The sequence below is a fragment of the Ranitomeya variabilis genome, chromosome 3 (genome assembly GCF_051348905.1).
Source record: "Ranitomeya variabilis isolate aRanVar5 chromosome 3, aRanVar5.hap1, whole genome shotgun sequence".
Taxonomy (NCBI): Eukaryota; Metazoa; Chordata; class Amphibia; order Anura; family Dendrobatidae; genus Ranitomeya; species Ranitomeya variabilis.
The window spans coordinates 24,797,956-24,825,579 of NC_135234.1; the positions used below are offsets into that span (position 1 = coordinate 24,797,956).

General features: G+C 44.1%; 1 protein-coding gene across 1 annotated transcript in view; it reads right to left on the reverse strand.

The window, feature by feature from the left end:
* Positions 1-1,154: 1,154 nt before the first annotated feature.
* The window catches only part of LOC143815009 (B- and T-lymphocyte attenuator-like), a 47,481-nt gene continuing 21,011 nt past the window's right edge, over positions 1,155-27,624 (reverse strand). Inside the window, exons 2-6 of the mRNA XM_077293783.1 lie at positions 26,111-26,443; positions 17,133-17,180; positions 16,488-16,619; positions 2,782-2,825; positions 1,155-2,433 (exon numbers count right to left, since the gene is read on the reverse strand). Coding sequence (XP_077149898.1) covers positions 2,179-2,433; positions 2,782-2,825; positions 16,488-16,619; positions 17,133-17,180; positions 26,111-26,443 — 812 coding nt within the window. The 3' untranslated portion in view covers positions 1,155-2,178. The remainder of the gene's footprint in view (positions 2,434-2,781; positions 2,826-16,487; positions 16,620-17,132; positions 17,181-26,110; positions 26,444-27,624) is intronic.

Genomic DNA, 27,624 nt, shown 5'->3' on the forward strand with positions numbered 1-27,624 from the left:
TGTACACAAGGGACGTCCTGTGACTTTTTGTTTCCCAATGGCCCATATACTACTGGATCTTGGAGTTTGGGATGGGAATAATGGTCATATTCACACAGATTTTTGTTTTTAATTGAAGCTGACCAGCAGGGATCCCTGGCAATAGACCTCTGATAGACGAGACGATCGATGTCCATTTTAAGGATAGGCCGTAGGTCTTTATTGTCTTACATCCTAATGTTTAGACCTCCGGGTTGAGTAGATGGTCTGATGGGTGACTCTTGGTGTCTTTAATCAATTTCTCTTTCAAAAATTTACATGAAAAACTGTGATGATGTCTTTTTAAAAAGTTGCAAACATATCACGAAAAGCATGAATATATTTAATCGCTCGTCATATAATTTACAATCATTAATTATTTGTCTATTTTAAATTACAATCATTCAATATCTCATAGAATTTTAGTCATTTAGGACAAAATAATATATCTATATATACACAGGAACATGTTAGGTCTAGTCTCAGGATATAAAGTCATTGAGGTCGTATTTGTGATTTTTCATCTAATAGATACACTGTAAGGATTATATAGAGCAGCACATGACATGATAGCAAGAAAAAAATCACAAAACAGTACACGATTTATGCAGCAGTACACGTCTATATCATAAAATGTGTAATTGGGGGAAAACAAACTGGGGTCTCCACTAACCCATCCATAGCACAAACCCCGCAGTGGTGCATGAATAAAAAGACCATCGGTGCAAACCTCCACCCTATCATGAGTCTCTGTTAATTACGAGACGGAAACCCAGAAGATTGTGATGTCCGCTAGAATCAAACCTTGAGCCAAGCCTTTAGACATCTTCATCATTTCCTCAACTTGTCGACAGAAAGTGAAAGCCTTCATAGGTTTCTAAAACTCCGTTTTAGCTAGCTTCAATCTCACATTTTCTAAATCTCGTAGTAAAAACATGATTATTATGTCATGAGTAAACTTTGCTTGTCTTCTTCAGTCTTCATTATTTTGCCAAGGAGCCTCCATAAACCTTGATCAGTGCACTAGACATCAAGTAGACATTGACGTCATCATTCCAAGTTGAGTTAGAGATGGCTCATCCACTTCTTATTTATTCATTTTATCGAGTTTTTAAATCAGTTTTCGGGCCTAGTAGGGGAGTTCAACTATTGTATTGAACGTAGGACGTGACATTTATTCCTGCTACACATACATTCATTTGCCAATAATTCGGTAAATAATTACAAGTTTGGAAACTTCTAGACAAGCTAACAAACTTCATATCGTGACAAAAAAAAATTTGGAATCTATGTCCTTGAACCCCAAACCTAAGAAAACATAATGAAGGTCTGAGAGTTGATACTCCAACATTAATGGGATCCATGAGCTGAAACCCCAACCTGAGATGATATTATTAGCGTCTATCAGCTGAAACTTTCACGTATTCCAAAGGAAAAGAGACCAATTTTAAGACTAATGTGCTTGAATCCCATCTACAATTTGTGGTGTTTTCTAGAATGTGTCTCTAGTAGACTCATTAATTTTAATTGTAATTAACACTGATCTCAATGGGTCTTCTCAGATTTCAGATAGTCAGAGTTGTAAGGAGCTCCAACTAACCCCAAAATGTTGCAAATTTTTGGGAATTTGGGAAGGTTCCCAACATGGAAATCTCAATAAACTCTCTTTAAGTAGCACCTTTATCTCCTTTTACTAAAGCTATATCTTATCTATAATTTCAAAGTTGAAAAGTCAAAGACAAATTGGGATATTTTTTGTCCCAGAAGACTTCTAGAAAGTTCAGAAGACAATATACCACCTTTAAGTCTCAATATAAAATCATTGAATAGCTCTTGTTTTTTTAGTTAAATGATTATTCTATACATTGGAGAATTAGAAATATATTATAACCTTATCTATTGTATATATTACTCTAGACGTTTAACCAGTCCAAAACTGTCAAAACAGTAGGTCCATGGTAGCCTTGACCAATGTGAGGAGCTCATATCTCAGAGTAGGCATCTTGAAGAATTGTTTTCATTTTTTGGGTTCTCCACAGAGTAATGCTATAAATGATTGTTCATGTTGGACTACCATAACTCCAGTTCTCCAATCAACATCTGGCCTCATCATTTGGATATGACATATTAGGTCATCTCATATCGTAATGATCATTTTTCTCAGGACTGTGTATGTACTGTGGCATACTCAATTTCATGGTTATCTTCAAACTGAAAAATTGTCTTTTTGCTGCTGTAGTTTAGATCAGCATAGACAATGGAGTCTTCTTCTTTTGGAGTGGACTTGTAACCCAAGTGGGCATTGTCATATGTGACCTCAACAGTTACGGCAGTCTGGTCTGTGTCCTTCAGAGTTCCTCCTTGTGTCTGTTTCGAACAGTTCTTCAGACTTCCTGACATGGATACAAACGGGAGCTAAAAAAAAATAGGGACGTATTAATACTCAATGAACATTATCAAGTCACTACATGTCGCCATTGGTGGGATATGACTTGGATAGAGTTTGGGGAGGTTCTGCAGGCTCAAGCCCTGCACTTGGCTTTACACAGTGCATTCATTTTACCTGAAGTGTCTTTTCGGCAACCTAATGGGCTAAGTAGTGTAATACTCAGAGGCATAATACACAGAAATACCGAAATATTGCAGGTTATTACTGAACGATTAAATGATTGCATGATAAAATCCCATCGTGAGTGGAGTTAAGAAAAGGTAAAAAGTCAAATAAAGTATTGACTGTAATGGAAACAGGGAAACAAGACTCACCTCTTCAGTAGCCACAGGGTCCTGAGATGATGACCTGTGCTTTACTTTGGAAAAAATAAGAAAATTTCATTATTACCAACCATTTATGGCTATTTAATTAACACAGATCACACAGGAAAAACATTGTCAGAGTAAAAGTATATAATACACTATAGAAAGGAAACCCCAATGGTGACTGTATCTATCTGTATAGCTGACTATCTAGTGAATACTGCTGTATATATCACAGGTTTTATACATTGCAATAAAATGTATTAATGTAACAAAAGTTTTATAAAAAAATATAGGGGTACAGGATAATGAAACTGACACTGGGGGTACAGGATAATGGCACTGACACTGGGGTACAGGATAATGACACTGACACTCGGGTACAGGATAATGAAACTGACACTGGGGGTACAGGATAATGACACTGGGGGTACAGGATAATGACACTGGGGGTACAGGATAATGACACTGACACTGGGATACAGGATAATGACGCTGACACTGGGGTACAGGATAATGGCACTGACACTGGGATACAGGATAATGACACTGACACTGGGGTACAGGATAATGACACTGACACTGGGGGTACAGGATAATGACACTGACACTGGGGTACAGGATAATGACACTGACACTGGGGTACAGGATAATGACACTGACACTGGGGGTACAGGATAATGACACTGACACTGGGGGTACAGGATAATGACACTGACACTGGGGTACAGGATAATGACACTGACACTGGGGGTACAGGATAATGACACAGACACTGGGGGTACAGGATAATGACACTGACACTGGGGGTACAGGATAATGACACTGACACTGGGGGTACAGGATAATGATACTGACACTGGGATACAGGATAATGACACTGACACTGGGGGTACAGGATAATGACACTGACACTGGGGGTACAGGATAATGACACTGACACTGGGGTACAGGATAATGGCACTGACACTGGGATACAGGATAATGACACTGACACTGGGGTACAGGATAATGACACTGACACTGGGATACAGGATAATGACGCTGACACTGGGGTACAGGATAATGACACTGACACTCGGGGTACAGGATAATGACACTGACACTGGGGGTACAGGATAATGACACTGACACTGGGGGTACAGGATAATGACACTGACACTGGGATACAGGATAATGACACTGACACTGGGGTACAGGATAATGACACTGACACTGGGGTACAGGATAATGACACTGACACTGGGGGTACAGGATAATGACACTGACACTGGGATACAGGATAATGACACTGACACTGGGGTACAGGATAATGACACTGACACTGGGGGTACAGGATAATGACACTGACACTGGGGGTACAGGATAATGACACTGACACTGGGGTACAGGATAATGGCACTGACACTGGGATACAGGATAATGACACTGACACTGGGGTACAGGATAATGACACTGACACTGGGATACAGGATAATGACGCTGACACTGGGGTACAGGATAATGACACTGACACTGGGGGTACAGGATAATGACACTGACACTGGGATACAGGATAATGACACTGACACTGGGGTACAGGATAATGACACTGACACTGGGGGTACAGGATAATGACACTGACACTGGGGGTACAGGATAATGACACTGACACTGGGGGTACAGGATAATGACACTGACACTGGGGTACAGGATAATGGCACTGACACTGGGATACAGGATAATGACACTGACACTGGGGTACAGGATAATGACACTGACACTGGGATACAGGATAATGACGCTGACACTGGGGTACAGGATAATGACACTGACACTGGGGGTACAGGATAATGACACTGACACTGGGGGTACAGGATAATGACACTGACACTGAGGGTACAGGATAATGACACTGACACTCGGGGTACAGGATAATGACACTGACACTGGGGTACAGGATAATGACACTGACACTCGGGATACAGGATAATGACACTGACACAGGGGTACAGGATAATGACACTGACACTGGGGGTACAGGATAATGACACTGACACTGGGGGTACAGGATAATGACACTGACACTCGGGGTACAGGATAATGACACTGACACTCGGGGTACAGGATAATGACACTGACACTGGGGATACAGGATAATGACACTGACACTGGGGGTACAGGATAATGGCACTGACACTGGGGGTACAGGATAATGACACTGACACTGGGGGTACAGGATAATGACGCTGACACTGGGGGTACAGGATAATGACGCTGACACTGGGGGTACAGGATAATGACACTGACACTGGGGTACAGGATAATGACACTGACACTGGGGTACAGGATAATGAAACTGACACTGGGGATACAGGATAATGACACTGACACTGGGGTACAGGATAATGACACTGACACTGGGGGTACAGGATAATGACACTGACACTGAGGGTACAGGATAATGACACTGACACTCGGGGTACAGGATAATGACACTGACACTGGGGTACAGGATAATGACACTGACACTCGGGATACAGGATAATGACACTGACACAGGGGTACAGGATAATGACACTGACACTGGGGGTACAGGATAATGACACTGACACTGGGGGTACAGGATAATGACACTGACACTCGGGGTACAGGATAATGACACTGACACTCGGGGTACAGGATAATGACACTGACACTGGGGATACAGGATAATGACACTGACACTGGGGGTACAGGATAATGGCACTGACACTGGGGGTACAGGATAATGACACTGACACTGGGGGTACAGGATAATGACGCTGACACTGGGGGTACAGGATAATGACGCTGACACTGGGGGTACAGGATAATGACACTGACACTGGGGTACAGGATAATGACACTGACACTGGGGTACAGGATAATGAAACTGACACTGGGGATACAGGATAATGACACTGACACTGGGGGTACAGGATAATGACACTGACACTGGGGGTACAGGATAATGACGCTGACACTGGGGGTACAGGATAATGACGCTGACACTGGGGGTACAGGATAATGGCACTGACACTGGGATACAGGATAATGACACTGACACTGGGGGTACAGGATAATGACACTGGGGGTACAGGATAATGACACTGACACTGGGATACAGGATAATGATACTGACACTGGGGGTACAGGATAATGACACTGACACTGGGGGTACAGGATAATGACACTGACACTGGGGGTACAGGATAATGACACTGACACTGGGGGTACAGGATAATGACACTGACACTGGGGTACAGGATAATGGCACTGACACTGGGATACAGGATAATGACACTGACACTGGGGTACAGGATAATGACACTGACACTGGGATACAGGATAATGACGCTGACACTGGGGTACAGGATAATGACACTGACACTCGGGGTACAGGATAATGACACTGACACTCGGGATACAGGATAATGACACTGACACAGGGGTACAGGATAATGACACTGACACTGGGGGTACAGGATAATGACACTGACACTGGGGGTACAGGATAATGACACTGACACTCGGGGTACAGGATAATGACACTGACACTCGGGGTACAGGATAATGACACTGACACTGGGGATACAGGATAATGACACTGACACTGGGGGTACAGGATAATGGCACTGACACTGGGGGTACAGGATAATGACACTGACACTGGGGGTACAGGATAATGACGCTGACACTGGGGGTACAGGATAATGACGCTGACACTGGGGGTACAGGATAATGACACTGACACTGGGGTACAGGATAATGACACTGACACTGGGGGTACAGGATAATGACACTGACACTGGGGTACAGGATAATGAAACTGACACTGGGGGTACAGGATAATGACACTGGGGGTACAGGATAATGGCACTGACACTGGGATACAGGATAATGACACTGACACTGGGGGTACAGGATAATGACACTGACACTGGGGGTACAGGATAATGACACTGACACTGGGGGTACAGGATAATGACACTGACACTCGGGGTACAGGATAATGACACTGACACTTGGGGTACAGGATAATGACACTGACACTGGGGGTACAGGATAATGACACTGACACTGGGGGTACAGGATAATGACACTGACACTGGGGGTACAGGATAATGACACTGACACTGGGGGTACAGGATAATGACACTGACACTGGGGGTACAGGATAATGACACTGACACTGGGGTACAGGATAATGACACTGACACTTGGGGTACAGGATAATGACACTGACACTGGGGGTACAGGATAATGACACTGACACTCGGGGTACAGGATAATGACACTGACACTGGGGGTACAGGATAATGACACTGACACTGGGGGTACAGGATAATGACACTGACACTTGGGGTACAGGATAATGACACTGACACTGGGGGTACAGGATAATGACACTGACACTGGGGTACAGGATAATGACACTGACACTTGGGGTACAGGATAATGACACTGACACTGGGGGTACAGGATAATGACACTGACACTGGGGGTACAGGATAATGACACTGACACTTGGGGTACAGGATAATGACACTGACACTTGGGGTACAGGATAATGACACTGACACTGGGGGTACAGGATAATGACACTGACACTGGGGGTACAGGATAATGACACTGACACTGGGGGTACAGGATAATGACACTGACACTGGGGTACAGGATAATGACGCTGACACTGGGGGTACAGGATAATGACACTGACACTGGGGTACAGGATAATGACACTGACACTGGGGGTACAGGATAATGACACTGATACTGGGGGTACAGGATAATGACACTGACACTGGGGGTACAGGATAATGACACTGACACTGGGGGTACAGGATAATGGCACTGACACTGGGATACAGGATAATGACACTGACACTGGGGGTACAGGATAATGACACTGGGGGTACAGGATAATGACACTGACACTGGGATACAGGATAATGATACTGACACTGGGGGTACAGGATAATGACACTGACACTGGGGGTACAGGATAATGACACTGACACTGGGGGTACAGGATAATGACACTGACACTGGGGGTACAGGATAATGACACTGACACTGGGGTACAGGATAATGACACTGACACTGGGGGTACAGGATAATGACACTGACACTGGGGGTACAGGATAATGACACTGACACTCGGGGTACAGGATAATGACACTGACACTTGGGGTACAGGATAATGACACTGACACTGGGGGTACAGGATAATGACACTGACACTGGGGGTACAGGATAATGACACTGACACTGGGGGTACAGGATAATGACACTGACACTGGGGGTACAGGATAATGACACTGACACTGGGGGTACAGGATAATGACACTGACACTGGGGGTACAGGATAATGACACTGACACTGGGGTACAGGATAATGACACTGACACTTGGGGTACAGGATAATGACACTGACACTGGGGGTACAGGATAATGACACTGACACTCGGGGTACAGGATAATGACACTGACACTGGGGGTACAGGATAATGACACTGACACTGGGGGTACAGGATAATGACACTGACACTGGGGGTACAGGATAATGACACTGACACTGGGGGTACAGGATAATGACACTGACACTGGGGTACAGGATAATGACACTGACACTTGGGGTACAGGATAATGACACTGACACTGGGGGTACAGGATAATGACACTGACACTCGGGGTACAGGATAATGACACTGACACTGGGGGTACAGGATAATGACACTGACACTGGGGGTACAGGATAATGACACTGACACTTGGGGTACAGGATAATGACACTGACACTGGGGGTACAGGATAATGACACTGACACTGGGGTACAGGATAATGACACTGACACTGGGGGTACAGGATAATGACACTGACACTGGGGGTACAGGATAATGACACTGACACTGGGGGTACAGGATAATGACACTGACACTTGGGGTACAGGATAATGACACTGACACTGGGGGTACAGGATAATGACACTGACACTGGGGGTACAGGATAATGACACTGACACTGGGGGTACAGGATAATGACACTGACACTGGGGTACAGGATAATGACACTGACACTGGGGGTACAGGATAATGACACTGACACTCGGGGTACAGGATAATGACACTGACACTGGGGTACAGGATAATGACACTGACACTCGGGGTACAGGATAATGACACTGACACTGGGGGTACAGGATAATGACACTGACACTCGGGGTACAGGATAATGACACTGACACTGGGGGTACAGGATAATGACACTGACACTGGGGGTACAGGATAATGACACTGACACTCGGGGTACAGGATAATGACACTGACACTGGGGTACAGGATAATGACACTGACACTGGGGGTACAGGATAATGACACTGACACTGGGGGTACAGGATAATGACACTGACACTGGGGGTACAGGATAATGACACTCGGGGTACAGGATAATGACACTGACACTGGGGTACAGGATAATGACACTGACACTTGGGGTACAGGATAATGACACTGACACTCGGGGTACAGGATAATGACACTGACACTGGGGTACAGGATAATGACACTGACACTGGGGTACAGGATAATGACACTGACACTGGGGGTACAGGATAATGACACTCGGGGTACAGGATAATGACACTGACACTGGGGTACAGGATAATGACACTGACACTCGGGGTACAGGATAATGACACTGACACTGGGGGTACAGGATAATGACACTGACACTCGGGGTACAGGATAATGACACTGACACTGGGGGTACAGGATAATGACACTGACACTGGGGGTACAGGATAATGACACTGACACTCGGGGTACAGGATAATGACACTGACACTGGGGTACAGGATAATGACACTGACACTGGGGGTACAGGATAATGACACTGACACTGGGGGTACAGGATAATGACACTGACACTGGGGGTACAGGATAATGACACTCGGGGTACAGGATAATGACACTGACACTGGGGTACAGGATAATGACACTGACACTTGGGGTACAGGATAATGACACTGACACTCGGGGTACAGGATAATGACACTGACACTGGGGGTACAGGATAATGACACTCGGGGTACAGGATAATGACACTCGGGGTACAGGATAATGACACTGACACTGGGGTACAGGATAATGACACTGACACTGGGGTACAGGATAATGACACTGACACTGGGGGTACAGGATAATGACACTCGGGGTACAGGATAATGACACTGACACTCGGGGTACAGGATAATGACACTGACACTGGGGGTACAGGATAATGACACTGACACTGGGGGTACAGGATAATGACACTCGGGGTACAGGATAATGACACTGACACTTGGGGTACAGGATAATGACACTGACACTCGGGGTACAGGATAATGACACTGGGGGTACAGGATAATGACACTGACACTGGGGTACAGGATAATGACACTGACACTGGGGGTACAGGATAATGGCACTGACACTGGGGGTACAGGATAATGACACTGACACTAGGGGTACAGGATAATGACACTGACACTGGGGGTACAGGATAATGACACTGACACTCGGGGTACAGGATAATGACACTCGGGGTACAGGATAATGACACTCGGGGTACAGGATAATGACACTGGGGGTACAGGATAATGACACTGGGGTACAGGATAATGACACTGACACTGGAGGTACAGGATAATGACCCTCGGGGTACAGGATAATGACACTGGGGTACAGGATAATGACACTGACACTGGAGGTACAGGATAATGACACTGACACTGGGGGTACAGGATAATGACACTGACACTCGGGGTACAGGATAATGACACTGACACTGGGGGTACAGGATAATGACACTGACACTGGGGTACAGGATAATGACACTGACACTGGGGGTACAGGATAATGACACTGACACTCGGGGTACAGGATAATGACACTGACACTCGGGGTACAGGATAATGACACTGGCACTCGGGGTACAGGATAATGACACTGACACTGGGGGTACAGGATAATGACACTGACACTCGGGGTACAGGATAATGACACTGACACTGGGGGTACAGGATAATGACACTGACACTGGGGGTACAGGATAATGACACTGACACTGGGGGTACAGGATAATGACACTGACACTCGGGGTACAGGATAATGACACTGACACTGGGGGTACAGGATGATGACACTGACACTGGGGGTACAGGATAATGACACTGACACTGAGGGTACAGGATAATGACACTGACACTGGGGGTACAGGATAATGACACTGACACTGGGGGTACAGGATAATGACACTGACACTCGGGGTACAGGATAATGACACTGACACTCGGGGTACAGGATAATGACACTGACACTGGGGGTACAGGATAATGACACTGACACTGGGGGTACAGGATAATGACACTGACACTGGGGGTACAGGATAATGACACTGACACTGGGGGTACAGGATAATGACACTCGGGGTACAGGATAATGACACTGACACTGGGGTACAGGATAATGACACTGACACTTGGGGTACAGGATAATGACACTGACACTCGGGGTACAGGATAATGACACTGACACTGGGGTACAGGATAATGACACTGACACTGGGGTACAGGATAATGACACTGACACTGGGGGTACAGGATAATGACACTCGGGGTACAGGATAATGACACTGACACTGGGGTACAGGATAATGACACTGACACTTGGGGTACAGAATAATGACACTGACACTCGGGGTACAGGATAATGACACTGACACTGGGGGTACAGGATAATGACACTCGGGGTACAGGATAATGACACTGACACTCGGGGTACAGGATAATGACACTGACACTGGGGGTACAGGATAATGACACTCGGGGTACAGGATAATGACACTGACACTGGGGTACAGGATAATGACACTGACACTGGGGTACAGGATAATGACACTGACACTGGGGGTACAGGATAATGACACTGACACTGGGGGTACAGGATAATGACACTCGGGGTACAGGATAATGACACTGACACTGGGGGTACAGGATAATGACACTGACACTGGGGGTACAGGATAATGACACTCGGGGTACAGGATAATGACACTGACACTGGGGTACAGGATAATGACACTCGGGGTACAGGATAATGACACTGACACTGGGGTACAGGATAATGACACTGACACTGGGGGTACAGGATAATGACACTGACACTGGGGGTACAGGATAATGACACTCGGGGTACAGGATAATGACACTGACACTTGGGGTACAGGATAATGACACTGACACTCGGGGTACAGGATAATGACACTGGGGGTACAGGATAATGACACTGACACTGGGGTACAGGATAATGACACTGACACTGGGGGTACAGGATAATGGCACTGACACTGGGGGTACAGGATAATGACACTGACACTGGGGGTACAGGATAATGACACTGACACTCGGGGTACAGGATAATGACACTGGGGGTACAGGATAATGACACTGACACTGGGGTACAGGATAATGACACTGACACTGGGGGTACAGGATAATGGCACTGACACTGGGGGTACAGGATAATGGCACTGACACTGGGGGTACAGGATAATGACACTGACACTGGGGGTACAGGATAATGACACTGACACTGGGGTACAGGATAATGACACTGACACTGGGGGTACAGGATAATGACACTGACACTGGGGGTACAGGATAATGACACTGACACTCGGGGTACAGGATAATGACACTCGGGGTACAGGATAATGACACTCGGGGTACAGGATAATGACACTGGGGGTACAGGATAATGACACTGACACTGGGGGTACAGGATAATGACACTGACACTCGGGGTACAGGATAATGACACTGACACTGGGGGTACAGGATAATGACACTGACACTGGGGGTACAGAATAATGACACTGACACTCGGGGTACAGGATAATGACACTGACACTGAGGGTACAGGATAATGACACTCGGGGTACAGGATAATGACACTCGGGGTACAGGATAATGACACTGACACTGGGGTACAGGATAATGACACTGACACTGAGGGTACAGGATAATGACACTCGGGGTACAGGATAATGACACTGACACTGGGGTACAGGATAATGACACTGACACTGGGGGTACAGGATAATGACACTGACACTCGGGGTACAGGATAATGACACTGACACTGGGGTACAGGATAATGACACTGACATTCGGGGTACAGGATAATGACACTGACACTGGGGTACAGGATAATGACACTGACATTCGGGGTACAGGATAATGACACTGACACTGGGGTACAGGATAATGACACTGACACTGGGGGTACAGGATAATGACACTGACACTGGGGGTACAGGATAATGACACTGACACTCGGGGTACAGGATAATGACACTGACACTGGGGTACAGGATAATGACACTGACACTCGGGGTACAGGATAATGACACTGACACTGGGGTACAGGATAATGACACTGACATTCGGGGTACAGGATAATGACACTGACACTCGAGGTACAGGATAATGACACTGACACTCGGGGTACAGGATAATGACACTGATACTGGGGGTACAGGATAATGACACTCGGGGTACAGGATAATGACACTCTGGGTACAGGATAATGACACTGGGGGTACAGGATAATGACACTGACACTGGGGGTACAGGATAATGACACTGACACTCGGGGTACAGGATAATGACACTGATACTGGGGGTACAGGATAATGGCACTGACACTCGGGGTACAGGATAATGACACTCTGGGTACAGGATAATGACACTGACACTGGGGGTACAGGATAATGACACTGACACTGGGGTACAGGATAATGACACTGACACTGGGGGTACAGGATAATGACACTGACACTGGGGGTATAGGATAATGACACTCGGGGTACAGGATAATGACACTGACACTGGGGGTACAGGATAATGACACTGACACTCGGGGTACAGGATAATGACACTCGGGGTACAGGATAATGACACTGACACTCGGGGTACAGGATAATGACACTGACACTCGGGGTACAGGATAATGACACTGGGGGTACAGGATAATGACACTGACACTGGGGGTACAGGATAATGACACTGACACTGGGGGTACAGGATAATGACACTCGGGGTACAGGATAATGACACTGACACTGGGGTACAGGATAATGACACTGACACTGGGGTACAGGATAATGACACTGACACTGGGGTACAGGATAATGACACTGACACTCGGGGTGCAGGATAATGACACTGACACTCGGGGTACAGGATAATGACACTCGGGGTGCAGGATAATGACACTGACACTCGGGGTACAGGATAATGACACTGATACTGGGGGTACAGGATAATGACACTGACACTGGGAGTACAGGATAATGACACTGACACTCGGGGTACAGGATAATGACACTGACACTCGGGGTACAGGATAATGACACTGACACTGGGGGTACAGGATAATGACACTGACACTGGGGGTACAGGATAATGACACTGACACTGGGGGTACAGGATAATGACACTCGGGGTACAGGATAATGACACTGACACTGGGGTACAGGATAATGACACTGACACTGGGGTACAGGATAATGACACTGACACTGGGGTACAGGATAATGACACTGACACTCGGGGTGCAGGATAATGACACTGACACTCGGGGTACAGGATAATGACACTCGGGGTGCAGGATAATGACACTGACACTCGGGGTACAGGATAATGACACTGATACTGGGGGTACAGGATAATGGCACTGACACTTGGGATACAGGATAATGACACTGACACTCGGGGTACAGGATAATGACACTGACACTCGAGGTACAGGATAATGACACTGACACTCGGGGTACAGGATAATGACACTGACACTGGGGGTACAGGATAATGACACTGATACTGGGGGTACAGGATAATGACACTGACACTGGGGGTACAGGATAATGACACTGACACTGGGGGTACAGGATAATGACACTGACACTGGGGGTACAGGATAATGGCACTGACACTGGGGGTACAGGATAATGACACTGACACTGGGGGTACAGGATAATGACACTGACACTGGGGTACAGGATAATGACACTGACACTGGGGGTACAGGATAATGACACTGACACTCGGGGTACAGGATAATGACGCTGACACTCGGGGTACAGGATAATGACACTGACACTCGGGGTACAGGATAATGACACTGACACTCAGGGTACAGGATAATGACACTGACACTGGGGGTACAGGATAATGACACTGACACTCGGGGTACAGGATAATGACACTGACACTCGGGGTACAGGATAATGACACTGACACTGGGGGTACAGGATAATGACACTGACACTCGGGGTACAGGATAATGACGCTGACACTGGGGGTACAGGATAATGACACTGACACTGGGGGTACAGGATAATGACACTGACACTCGGGGTACAGGATAATGACACTGACACTCGGGGTACAGGATAATGACACTGACACTCGGGGTACAGGATAATGATACTGACACTCGGGGTACAGGATAATGACGCTGACACTGGGGTACAGGATAATGACACTGACACTGGGGTACAGGATAATGACGCTGACACTGGGGGTACAGGATAATGACACTGACACTGGGGGTACAGGATAATGACACTGACACTGGGGGTACAGGATAATGACACTGACACTCGAGGTACAGGACACTGACACTGGGGGTACAGGATAATGACACTGACACTGGGGGTACAGGATAATGACACTGACACTCGGGGTACAGGATAATGACACTGACACTGGGGTACAGGATAATGACACTGACACTGGGGGTACAGGATAATGGCACTGACACTCGGGGTACAGGATAATGACACTGACACTGGGGGTACAGGATAATGGCACTGACACTCGGGGTACAGGATAATGACACTGACACTGGGGGTACAGGATAATGACACTGACACTGGGGTACAGGATAATGACGCTGACACTGGGGGTACAGGATAATGACACTGACACTGGGGTACAGGATAATGACACTGACACTGGGGGTACAGGATAATGACACTGACACTCGGGGTACAGGATAATGACACTGACACTGGGGGTACAGGATAATGACACTGACACTGGGGGTACGGGATAATGACACTGACACTGGGGGTACAGGATAATGACACTGACACTCGGGGTACAGGATAATGACACTGACACTGGGGTACAGGATAATGACACTGACACTGGGGTACAGGATAATGACACTGACACTCGGGGTACAGGATAATGACACTGACACTGGGGTACAGGATAATGACACTGACACTGGGGGTACAGGATAATGACACTGACACTGGGGGTACGGGATAATGACACTGACACTGGGGGTACAGGATAATGACACTGACACTCGGGGTACAAGATAATGACACTGACACTGGGGTACAGGATAATGACACTGACACTGGGGTACAGGATAATGACACTGACACTCGGGGTACAGGATAATGACACTGACACTGGGGGTACAGGATAATGACACTGACACTGGGGGTACAGGATAATGACACTGGGGGTACAGGATAATGACACTGACACTGGGGTACAGGATAATGACACTGACACTCGGGGTACAGGATAATGACACTGACACAGAATCATCTCTCAGAGATACTTAAAATACCAGCTACCAAAACGTTACCTTTAAGATGTCTTATACAGTAAGTCAACAAGGAGATGGTGATAATAATAACACAGAGCCCTCCCAGGGTTGATGCAATGTATAACAATAATGTCATATTCCGAATAGTATCTGTTCCCTTTGTGGTGTTGCCTTGGAGGAAAAACAGAAGACGAACATTAAAGACGTTGAAAAATATTAATAAGATGTCAATATCATCAGGTTCCACATTGCATTCATACTTTGGACCAAGCCAAACTTTTTTCTTTACTATTTACTTGTTAGTAACTTTGTTTGATCTCCTATCAATGTTTATAATGAGATAATAAATAATATGAGCCACACAGATCTCTTACATCTGATAGGAACTGACTGGCAGGCTCATGGAGGCGAGAGTTTAGGACCCAGAAACTCAGGTAGTTGACAAGCCCCACCCATGCCCAAGTCTTTCTCTTTCTCCATTGGCCTAGGAAATCATATGACTGTCCAATCACAACCTGTTATATGTCCTTTTATAAACAGTTGGTAAAAAGGGGGAATTACCGAATACGTTTAGGTGAAAGCTTCCTTTTCATTTTGTATTTGACGGAATTTCCAGAAAATACAAGAAAATTACCAACAACTTTTTGCAGATATTTACAGTATCTTAGAATAAAAGGCATTTACCTGTCTCTGTGGTATTTATTGCAGTGGAATTTTTGATCACACTTTCTCCTGAAAATGAAACAAGACATAATCAATCTGGTCAAACAAAAAAGAGAAAATATGTGTTACATCCTCATTTACACGCTTGACCAAGTTATGAGAGTATGACTCAAACCAACTTTATATCCTAAAGAAAAGGCTGCTTATTTTTTTTTTGCTTTTTTTTAGATTTTTTTGTCTTAAACTGTTGACAGGTTGTGTAATAGCAGAGATCTGAACAAGCTCCAATTGCTGCTCTTTAACCATTTAAGTGCAGCTGTCTGAACACGTGCATCGGCTGCCATTGGCTCTCCCACAACGCAATCTCAGGGAGCCAATTGTTTGTCTTGGCAGCTAAAAAAAAAAGAAAGGAAAAAGCTGAAAAGAAAGTCGAAAATATAAAAATTGGAATCATGTTTCTTTTCCACCAGTAAAAATAAAGAAAGGAGAAAGGGGAAAAAAGTCATCTTGATGTCACAGCACATACGAAAGTCTGCTCTATCAAAATATAAAACTAATTAATCTAAACAATAAAAGAAGTATAGAGTAAAAAAAAATTTCAGATTTTGAAAACTCCGTTTTTTTTCGCTCCCTATAAATGCATTAAAAAGCAATCATAATGTCACATGCACGCCAAAATTGCATGAAAAAAAAAACAGCTTGACAAATGAAAACCAAGCCCGCACACGGCTCTATCGACCCCAAAATGTAATACCTTAGGAGTCTCAGTAAAAGTCGACTCAAACCAAATTTTCATTAACAAATTTTACATTTTTTGTTTCTTCACTCAAATAAAAAAAAAACCTCAGAAAAAATATTCACATTTTGTATTTCTGTAATTTTACTGACCTGGAAAATCATGTTACCAGGTCATTTTTATAGTAAAATTAATAAAAAAAACAAAAGCAAGAAAAAGTCAGAATCACAATTTTTCAACATTTCACTGCATTTTTCAGCAATTTGTAAAGTAAAATGAATATTATTGAACTACAACCTGTCCAACAACAAAAAAACAAAAAAAAAACTCTCAAACGGCTATATGGAAGAAAAAACTAAAAATTTATTGCTCTGAGTCTTGACAGTAGGGACAAAAAGAATGTAAACACAAAAAAGAAAAATTGCCCGGATAGAAAGGGTGTAAAAGACTGTGGCTTTTATTTGTATAGAAAATTCAATATGTTAATTATGTGGGAAAAACTATTTTACAAGATATTGTTTCTTGTAAAACTAATTTAAAAACAAATTTCCTTTACAGTTTATTTTTTAATAATTTTTTTAGATTTTATTTGTATTAAACAAAATAGAATAAAATAAAACAACGCTAAAAACAAATATAATATTTTAAAATAGATCTATTATGCAAAAATATTTTTTTAGCACTAACTTACTTTTACTTTATTCCAAAGTTTATTATGGAAAAAAATAAAGCGCCCCATTTTATTATTCTAAAACCATGCTGACTGATTGAAAAAGATATTTAGAAGTCAGATAGCCTTTTTTTAACTTTTTGCCTCTACGCTGATCTTCATGTACAGAAGCAAAGGTGGACCCAGAAAAAGTTTGCCTCAATTTTTATATACCGTATATACTCGAGTATAAGCTGACCCGAGAATAAGCCGAGACCCCTAATTTTGCCACAAAAAACTGGGAAAACTTAATGACTCAAGTATAAGCCTAGGGCAGGAAATGCAGCAGCTACTGGTAAATTTCCAAAATAAAAATAGATACCAATAAAAGTAAAATTAATTGAAACATCAGTAGTTTAAGTGTTTTTGAATATCCATATTGAATCAGGAGCCCCATATAATGCTCCATACAGTTTATGTGTTAGAATCTGTTTAGTTTGTGACTATCCGCCATTTTCTTGTGGAGTTATGGCTGCTGGTCTTTTTCCTCTGGTGCTGGGTTTGTCTTGGGTCAGGTGTTTGTTTCACTCTTTATTAACCAGCACCTGCCTCCCAGTCCTTGCTGGACAACAGTGTTTATCTGCTTGAGCTCTAGCTTGGTGCTATGCTTCGTTTTCTGTGTGTGTTATTTGTGCAGTGCTGGTACCTCTGGTTCTGCTAGCTTAAGTTTCTGTTTTCTATTTGTTTCTGCATCCTTCTCTTTGTTTTCTATTAGGAGGTGACCCGTTTTTGTACCCAGTCCTTAGTCCTTTTAGGGAACCCCTTATCTATATTTCTTCACTTGAGATTAACCAAGGATCGTCGGTGGATCTATTTGCAAGGAATGGGTCGCCCACTCCATCGTAGGGTTTCAGCCTAGTCATAGTGCAGGGTCAGTTTTCCCCCTTCTACCTTAGTTCTGTGTTGCAGATCCGTAACAGTTTGTCCAGCCAGAAAGAAGTATAAAAAAAAAACACCCCTCCCGGATTTCTGCAATATGAACAGCGTTCCAGATCTTGCTCAGCGTCTACAAGGGTTAACGTTGGAAGTTGCCAGCTTACAACAGCACGTGAGTAATTGTCCTGGAATCCTCTCTGAAGAACCTAAGGTGGGTTTGCCTGAATGTTTTTCTGGAAAACGGCAGGAACTTTTTTTGTTTAAAAAATGCATGTTTGCTTTATTTTCGGCTTTGACCCAGGTCTTCAGGGGCTGAATTACAGTGTGTGGGGATTATTATGTCATTATTGCGAGGTGAGCCGCAAGTTTGGGCACTTTCATTGCGTCCAGATGACCCTTGTTTGATGTCAGTAGAAGCGTTTTTTTCTGCTACGGGGGTATTATATGATGATCCTGAGCGGGTCACTACAGCCGAGGCAGAACTCAGGCGGCTGAAACAGGGTTCTGGTGACGCTGAGAGGTATTGTACCCAGTTCAGACAATGGTCTGCAGAGGTCAGCTGGAATGATCCAGCACTCAAGAGTCAGTTTTTAGCAGGTTTGAATGACAGGGTTAAAGATTTGCTCATTGCATATCCTGCACATGCTACGCTTGAGGCTGCTAGGCAATTAGCTTTCCGGGTGGATAGAAGATTGAGAGGTAGATAGAATGAGGAGAAGGTTTCAATTTTGCTGGAGAGCCACGTTGACTGTGGGGAGCCGATGCAACTTGGGGCAATGTCCTCTCATTCCCTGGAAAGGCAGAGAAGATTCTCTGAGGGGCTATGCCTTTATTGTGGTAAGGCTGGCCATTTTATTGAGCAATGTGAAGGACGCATGAAAAAGAAAACAAAAAAAGGTCAGAGTAACCCTCTCTTTCGCTTTGCATTTTTATGGTTGGCAGGAGTTTCTTTTTCTGGTAGTTCTACCTGTAATGGTCATTCGATTGATTTTCAAGTGATGGTGGACTGTGGTTCTGCACTTAATTTGATTAATCAACAATTTCTAGGCAAGTATAAGATTGATTCTGTACCTTTATCATGCCCTTTTCCTGTAGTGGCGATTGATAACACTCCTCTAGAGCATGGGTGCGTTTCTCGAAAGGTCACCGGGTTTCCACTCACTGTGAATATGGAACACCAGGAATCTTTAGATTTGTTGTACTTGATAAATTGCCTTTTCAAGTTGTCCTGGGGTTACCCTGGTTAAAAATGCACAATCCTGTACTGGACTGGTCGTCAAGTACAATAAGATCCTGGGGTCAGGAGTGTTATGGCAAATGTTGTGATGTACACATTGCTGTTGTTGTGAAAAATGAGCTACCTGAAGCCATTCAGGAATTCTGGAAAGTATTTTCAGAAGTGGAGTCACAAGCTCTACCACCTCATAGAGATTACGATTGCGCTATTGAGTTCGTCCCAGGTGCTACTCTCTCTAAGAGTCGTTTATTTAATCTGACGATTCCCGAGAGGGAGGCCTTAAAGGAATACCTGCAGACTAGTCTTGCTGCAGGTCATATAAAACCCTCTAAGTCCCCTGTGGCTGTGGGGTTCTTTTTTGTCAAAAGAAAAGATGGGGGTATTAGGCCGTGTCTGGATTTCAGGGAGATTAATAAGATCACTCTGTGCAATCCTTACCCTTTGCCGCTAATTCCGGATTTGTTTAACCAATTAGTTGGAGCCAAGTGGTTCTCTAAGATCGATCTCCGTGGGGCATATAATTTGCTGCGGTTTAAAGAAGGTGATGAATGGAAGACAGCCTATAATACCAGGGAAAGGCCATTTTGAGTGTCTAGTTATGCCTTTTGGCCTTACAAATGTTTTGGCGTTCCTTCAAAATTTCATTAACGACATCCTGAGGCTGTTGATTGATAGGAGTGTGATTGTTTATTTGGATGATATTTTAATCTATTCGTCCGATCTGTAGTCGCATTGGCAGAGAGTCCGTGAGGTTCTGCAGATTCTGAGATAACACACTCTTTGCTAAACTGGAGAAATGCGAGTTTGTGGCACAGAAAATTAGTTTTTTGGGGTACTTTGTTTCCAGTGATGGTTTTGAGATGGACCCAGTGAAGGTTCAGGCGGTATTGGAGTGGCCTAGACCTGAATGCTTGAAGTCGATTCCGAGATTTTTGGGGTTTGCTAATTATTATAGAAAATTCATGAAGAATTTTTCTGTTATCACAAAACCCCTTACTGATCTTACTAAGAAGGGTTCCAATACTGTCCAATGGTCCCCTGAGGCTGTTAAGGCTTTTGAGCATCTCAAGGAGAGGGTTAGTTCTCCTCCTGTTTTGATCCAGACAGATGAGACTAAGCCCTTTCTGGTAGAGGTGGACGCCTCATCAGTAGGAGTGGGGGCTGTTCTGTCCCAGGAGGGAGAGGATGGAGTGCATCCCTGTGCTTTCTTTTCTAAGAAATTTTCAGAGGCAGAGCTCCACTACGATGTTGGGAACCGAGAATTGCTGGCTATTAAGCTTGCGTTTGAGCATTGGCAACATTTTTTGGAGGGCGCTAGACATCCTATACAAGTCTTTACTGATCATAAGAACCTGATCTATCTGGATGCTGCTAAAGGTTTGAATGCCCGTCAAGCTAGGTGGGCATTGTTTTTTGCCCGGTTCCATTTCTCTGTGACATATATCCCTGGGACAAAAAATGTTAAAGCTGATGCTTTGTCCCGAAGTTTCTATCCAGCAGTTAATACTGAAAAGGAAGAATCTATTCTGCAGAGAGGGGTGGTGGTGGGAGCATTAGGTTCTGAGTTGGAAAATAGCATTCATAAAGCCCAGGATGCGGCACCAACTAACACTCCGTATGGGAAATTATTTGTACCTAAAGCCCTGAGGAGAGCATTGTTTATGGAATTTCATGAGTCTTGTTTGGCGGGTCATCCAGGGATTGCCGAAACAAGAAAGTCGATCAGTCGGAGTTTCTGGTGGCCAGGGTGGCTAAGAGAAATTGTCAAGTGGGTGCATCAGTGTACCGTGTGCGCTACGTCTAAGGCTTCTCATGCTCCGGCGGCAGGGTTGCTTTGCCCGTTAGAGGTTTCCAATTCTCCATGGACGCATCTTGCAATGGATTTTATCACCGACCTGCCGGTTTCTGAGGGTTTTTCTGTTATCTGGGTTGTTGTGGACTGGTTTAGTGAGATATGTCATCTGGTCCCGTTCAATAAATTACCCTGCGCTAAGACACTTGCCAGGGCATTTGTGAAAGAGATTGTCAGACTCCATGGTGTTCCCATGGACATTGTCTCCGATAGGGGACCACAGTTTGTGGCTCGCTTTTGGTGTGCCTTTTGTGACAGACTTTAGGTTCATTTGTCATTTTCGTCGGGCTATCATCCGCAGTCCAATGGACAGATCGTGAGGAAGAACCAGAACGTTGAGCCGTTTTTGAGATGTTTTTTAGCGGACAATCAGGAGATGTGGTCGGAATATCTACCATTAGCTGAGTTTGCTCTCAATAATCATATGCCTTCTTCGGCTGGGTGTTCTCCTTGCTTTTGTTGTACTGGGAAACATCCATCTTTCGGTCCTTTTTCTAGGATTGGGGCGGCGGTGCCTGAAGAGGAGAGTTTTTCTGGAAATTTGGAAAGGGTTTGGACCAGTGTGCGCCATAATCTTAAACAGGCTAATAGGAGATCTAAGAAATGTTTTCACAAGAGAAGAAGGGAGGCGAGGTTTGTTGTTGGGGACATGGTTTGGTTGTCCTCTGGGAACCTGCGTTTGAAGATCCCTTCTAAAAAGTTGGGGCCGAAGTTTGTAGGACCTTTCAAAGTGGTTCACATTGTCAACTCGGCAGCGGTGAGATTAGACATTCCTTCGTCCTGGAAAATTAATTAAGTTTTTCATGTATCTTTGCTGTAGAAGGTTGACATGCCAGATAAGGTGGCTATGCCGTCTGCTCCTTCAATTGATGAGGACTGCGAGTTTGAGATTTCACGCATTCTTGATTCCAGGTGGCATAGAAGAGGGTTACAGTATCTTGTGTCCTGGAAGGGTTTCGGTCCCGAGGACAATTCCTAGGTGAAAGCTGTGGACCTCTCAGCCTCAAGGTTAATTAAGGCTTTTCACAGGAGATTTCCGAATAAGGCCCGGCCTACAGGCGGGGGGAGGGGGAGCGGCAGCTGTCACATACTCGTCTGCTCCTGGCGCGGTCCCTGCATCTCCGATGGCCTCCAGGCGCAGCTTCTTCCTATGTTCAGCAGTCACTGGTACCGCTCATTAAAGTAATTAATATGCGGCTCCACCCCTATGGGAGTGGAGTCACGTCCATATTCATTACTTTAATGAGCAGTACCACGTGACCACTGAACACAGGATGAGCTGCTGGCGCCCGGAGGCCATCGGAGATGCAGGGACCACGCCAGGAGCAGGTTAGTATGTGACAGCTGCCGCTCCCCCCGCCGACCCCCTGGGACAATGACTCGAGTATAAGCCGAAAGGGGCACATTTAGCCTAAAAAATGTGCTGAAAATCTTGGCTTATACTCAAGTATATATGGTATTTGCTTCCCCAGCAACTAAATAAAGCGTAAGAGAAAAAATGACAAAACTGACAAAACTGATACTGAAAATTGACATTTTTTCTCAAAGTATACTGCCAAATTTTGCATGTGTCAAAAAATACTGTACATAAGAAATTAAAATTGGTTGACAAATTGTTGTCACTGTACAAACAATATAATAGCTTAGATAACATAAAAGTGAATATAATAATAATATTAATACAAATATTATCATTATTATGGGCAGCACGGTGGCTCAGTGGTTAGCACAGCAGCCTTGCAGTGCTGGAGTCCTGGGTTCAAACCCCACCAAGGACAACATCTGCAAAGAGTTTTGTATGTTGTCTCCGTGTTTGCGTGCGTTCCCTCCGGGTTCTCCGGTTTCCTCCCACATTCCAAAGACATACTGATAGGGAATTTAGATTGTGAGCCTCAATGGGGACAGCGATGATAATGTGTGCAAACTGTAAAGCGCTGCGGAATATGTTAGCGCTATATAAAGATTATTTATTTATGAAATTAATATATAATACATAATTGTAATGTTGTTATTATTATTATTATTAATATTATTATTATTATTATTATTAATGATATAACAATATTTAAAATAATTAACTGATATATAATACAATAGCTAATATAATACTAATATAAATAATATAATACACTATTATATTATTCTTATATTATTATATTATAGTACATATTGACAATATAATAATATTAATAATAATATAAATAACAAATGTAATTCCTAAAATAATATTAAAAGAATAATAATATTATAATATATTATTATTATATTGATATATTATTATATTATAAAAATATGTTACATATACATATATTATATATTAATTATATAATACTATTACAATAATATAACTAATATATAATATAATTATTTTATTATTTTGTATTACATTGTTATATTATATTATTACATATAAATTATATTATTAATAATATATATTATAATAACTTTAAAAACATGTAATTGGGCCCCATCTACAGTACCATGTGCTATTTATAATGTTTATCTCTTTTTATGTGGCAGAAGATTAAAGGATATTAGCCAAACCAGAATGATATCATAAGGAAGATACATTCAATAGCAGAGCGTGAGCTGTCAATCCAAGTGAGCAAAAAATGTGAGCAGTGCCACACAATAAAGTGAACAAGAATGTGGCGTATGGCAGCCCACTCCAATGAACTTTCCCCTATCCCTCTGGACAGAAAGGTGCAGGGAGAGTCGGGGATCGGTGGAATCCCCGCAACAAAGCTTTGTGAGTGCCGGTATTCTCCCAGTATCCTCCCGGGCTGCCACCTTAGAGGAACTGAGAGCTCAGTCTGCTTCGGTTCTCCTCCAACAGAAGTAGAGCCAGGGGTTGCAGGGTGAAACAGAATTTGATGGCAACACAATCCCCTGTCTGGAAATTGTAACCCTTATGGGAATTTGTGTCCCGAGAAGTCTTTGTGACAAGGGAACACAGTAAAACAAAAACAAAAAATAGTGAAAGATTTACAGTGTAAAACTGATCAATCAGATCTTCAGCTGGGAAATGGAAAATTCCGCATCTTAGCTAAAAAACCTAGAATAGGGGAATATGGAATTGTGCTGTGACTGATGTGGGGCCCCACACAGTGAATTCTGGTACCCCACGATCAATCCCTTAACCTTTTGCTCTCAAACAACTATTCTTGTGGCTTCAGTTCTTGGGGTCAGGGCAGAAGCTGCTGCCATATTCACTGATAAGAATAGATACATTAGTTGTCTTTCCACCTTGACAGTGCACAACATGGTGTCAGTTGGCTAGGACTACTTTGACGTTGGGTCTAAGGAGATATTCCTCCTTGTAGAGAGTGTTATAGGTAAGGTGATTCTATATGGGAAAAAGTGTATGCAAATGAGTTCTCCTCCAGAAGGTACCACTTCAATAGGTGGCACGAGAGAGAAAGCTCTCATTCTTCTAATATGCATACATTTTTCCAAGGATCATGGCCTATCAGTTTCCCTTCGGCAGCTGGTGTCTCCATGAGAAGAAACCAAACCCCCCTTTGCATTTGCCTTTTAGCTTATATAATTTGCAGTTTGCATGATTACAATGAAAACCTACAGGACTCACCCAAAATATTAAGTTCTACCGTGCGGCCTATTACCTCCTGATTCTTAAACTTGGCTTTACAATGATAATATCCAGTGTCGTTAATTTGTACAGAGTCAAATTTCAGAACATAGACAGTGCTGCCTTCTCTCTGGGCCTCCAGCTTAGAGTAGATCCCATCTCTGGTGCTCAAGGGCTCACACTGTTGTTCCACTATTTTACACCAAGTAACATTGGGTAATTCCAGGTCACAGAGCCGCACAATGCAATTCAGGACAAGAGACTGCCCTGGTAAAGTGCCTGAGTTTTGGTTTCCTTCCATGGTTATTCTGGGTGTACACGATGATCTGTCTCCTACAGAAAAGACCAAACAGATTGTTACCAATGTAGACATGAAAAACCCAACTCCACCCAAATCCTGAGTTTCCCCATACATTTTATTGTGTTGATCATTCACAGTAGTTACTGCAGCTAACCACCATTCGAAAGTCACCAAAATGGTTTTATTCAGCAAAAGCACAAATGCCCTAGCAAAAACTTCATTTACCACAGTCTCCGTTTTACGTAGGTCATAATTATCTATTGAAACAGCAATGCAATCTCCATATTTTGAATGCAACCACTAGACTACACAATGGTCGCTACCGCTACACAGTGATACCACCATTAAGAAATTCAACCCTGCAGTGCCCATATGGAAGGATTGATCAAAGTTGCACTGGCCCAGTAATAACATCCATGTGGACGCCATCATACTTTTATGCTCAGCACAAACCCCTACTAATAAAATTTTGACAACCACATAGCAGTGTCAACAGAGAAGTCAATGCCATGGCAGTACCTATCGCCTCGCGGGGTAAGGATGATTCTGAGAAAGGTCAGGAATCAGCTCAGCACTACACAGAAGGACCTGGTCAATGATCTGAAGAGAGAAGGGACCAAAGTCTCAAACATTACCGTTAGTAACACACTACACCTTCGTGGATGAAAATCCTTCAGGGCACGCAAGGTCCCCTTGCTCACGCCAGCTCATGTCCAGGCCCGTTTGATGTTCGCCAGTGAGAGGCATGGGAGAAGGTCATGTGGTCAGATGAGGCCAAAATACAACTTTTTGGTTTCAACTCCACTCGCCATGTTGGATGAGTACAACCCCAAGAACACCGTCACAACCGTGAAGCATGTTGGGGAAACATCATATTTTGGGGTTGCTTTTCTGGAAAGGGGACAGGACATGTATGGCAAGATTTTGACCAACAACCTCCTTACCTCAGTAAGAGCATTGGGCTCCCTAACAACTATTTCAAAGTCTTGGAGAGGCCTAGCCAGTCCCCAAACCAGTCTCCAAATCTGAATCCATTAGAAAATCTTTGGAGGGAGCTGAAACTCAATGTTGTCCAACGACAGCAGAATTATAGAATGCTAGATTTGGAAGGGACCTTAAGGGTCATTGTGTCCAACCTCCTGCTCACTGTAGTGCAAGATTCATTAAACCATCTCAGACAGATGGCTGTCCAGCCTCTGTTTGAAGACTTCCA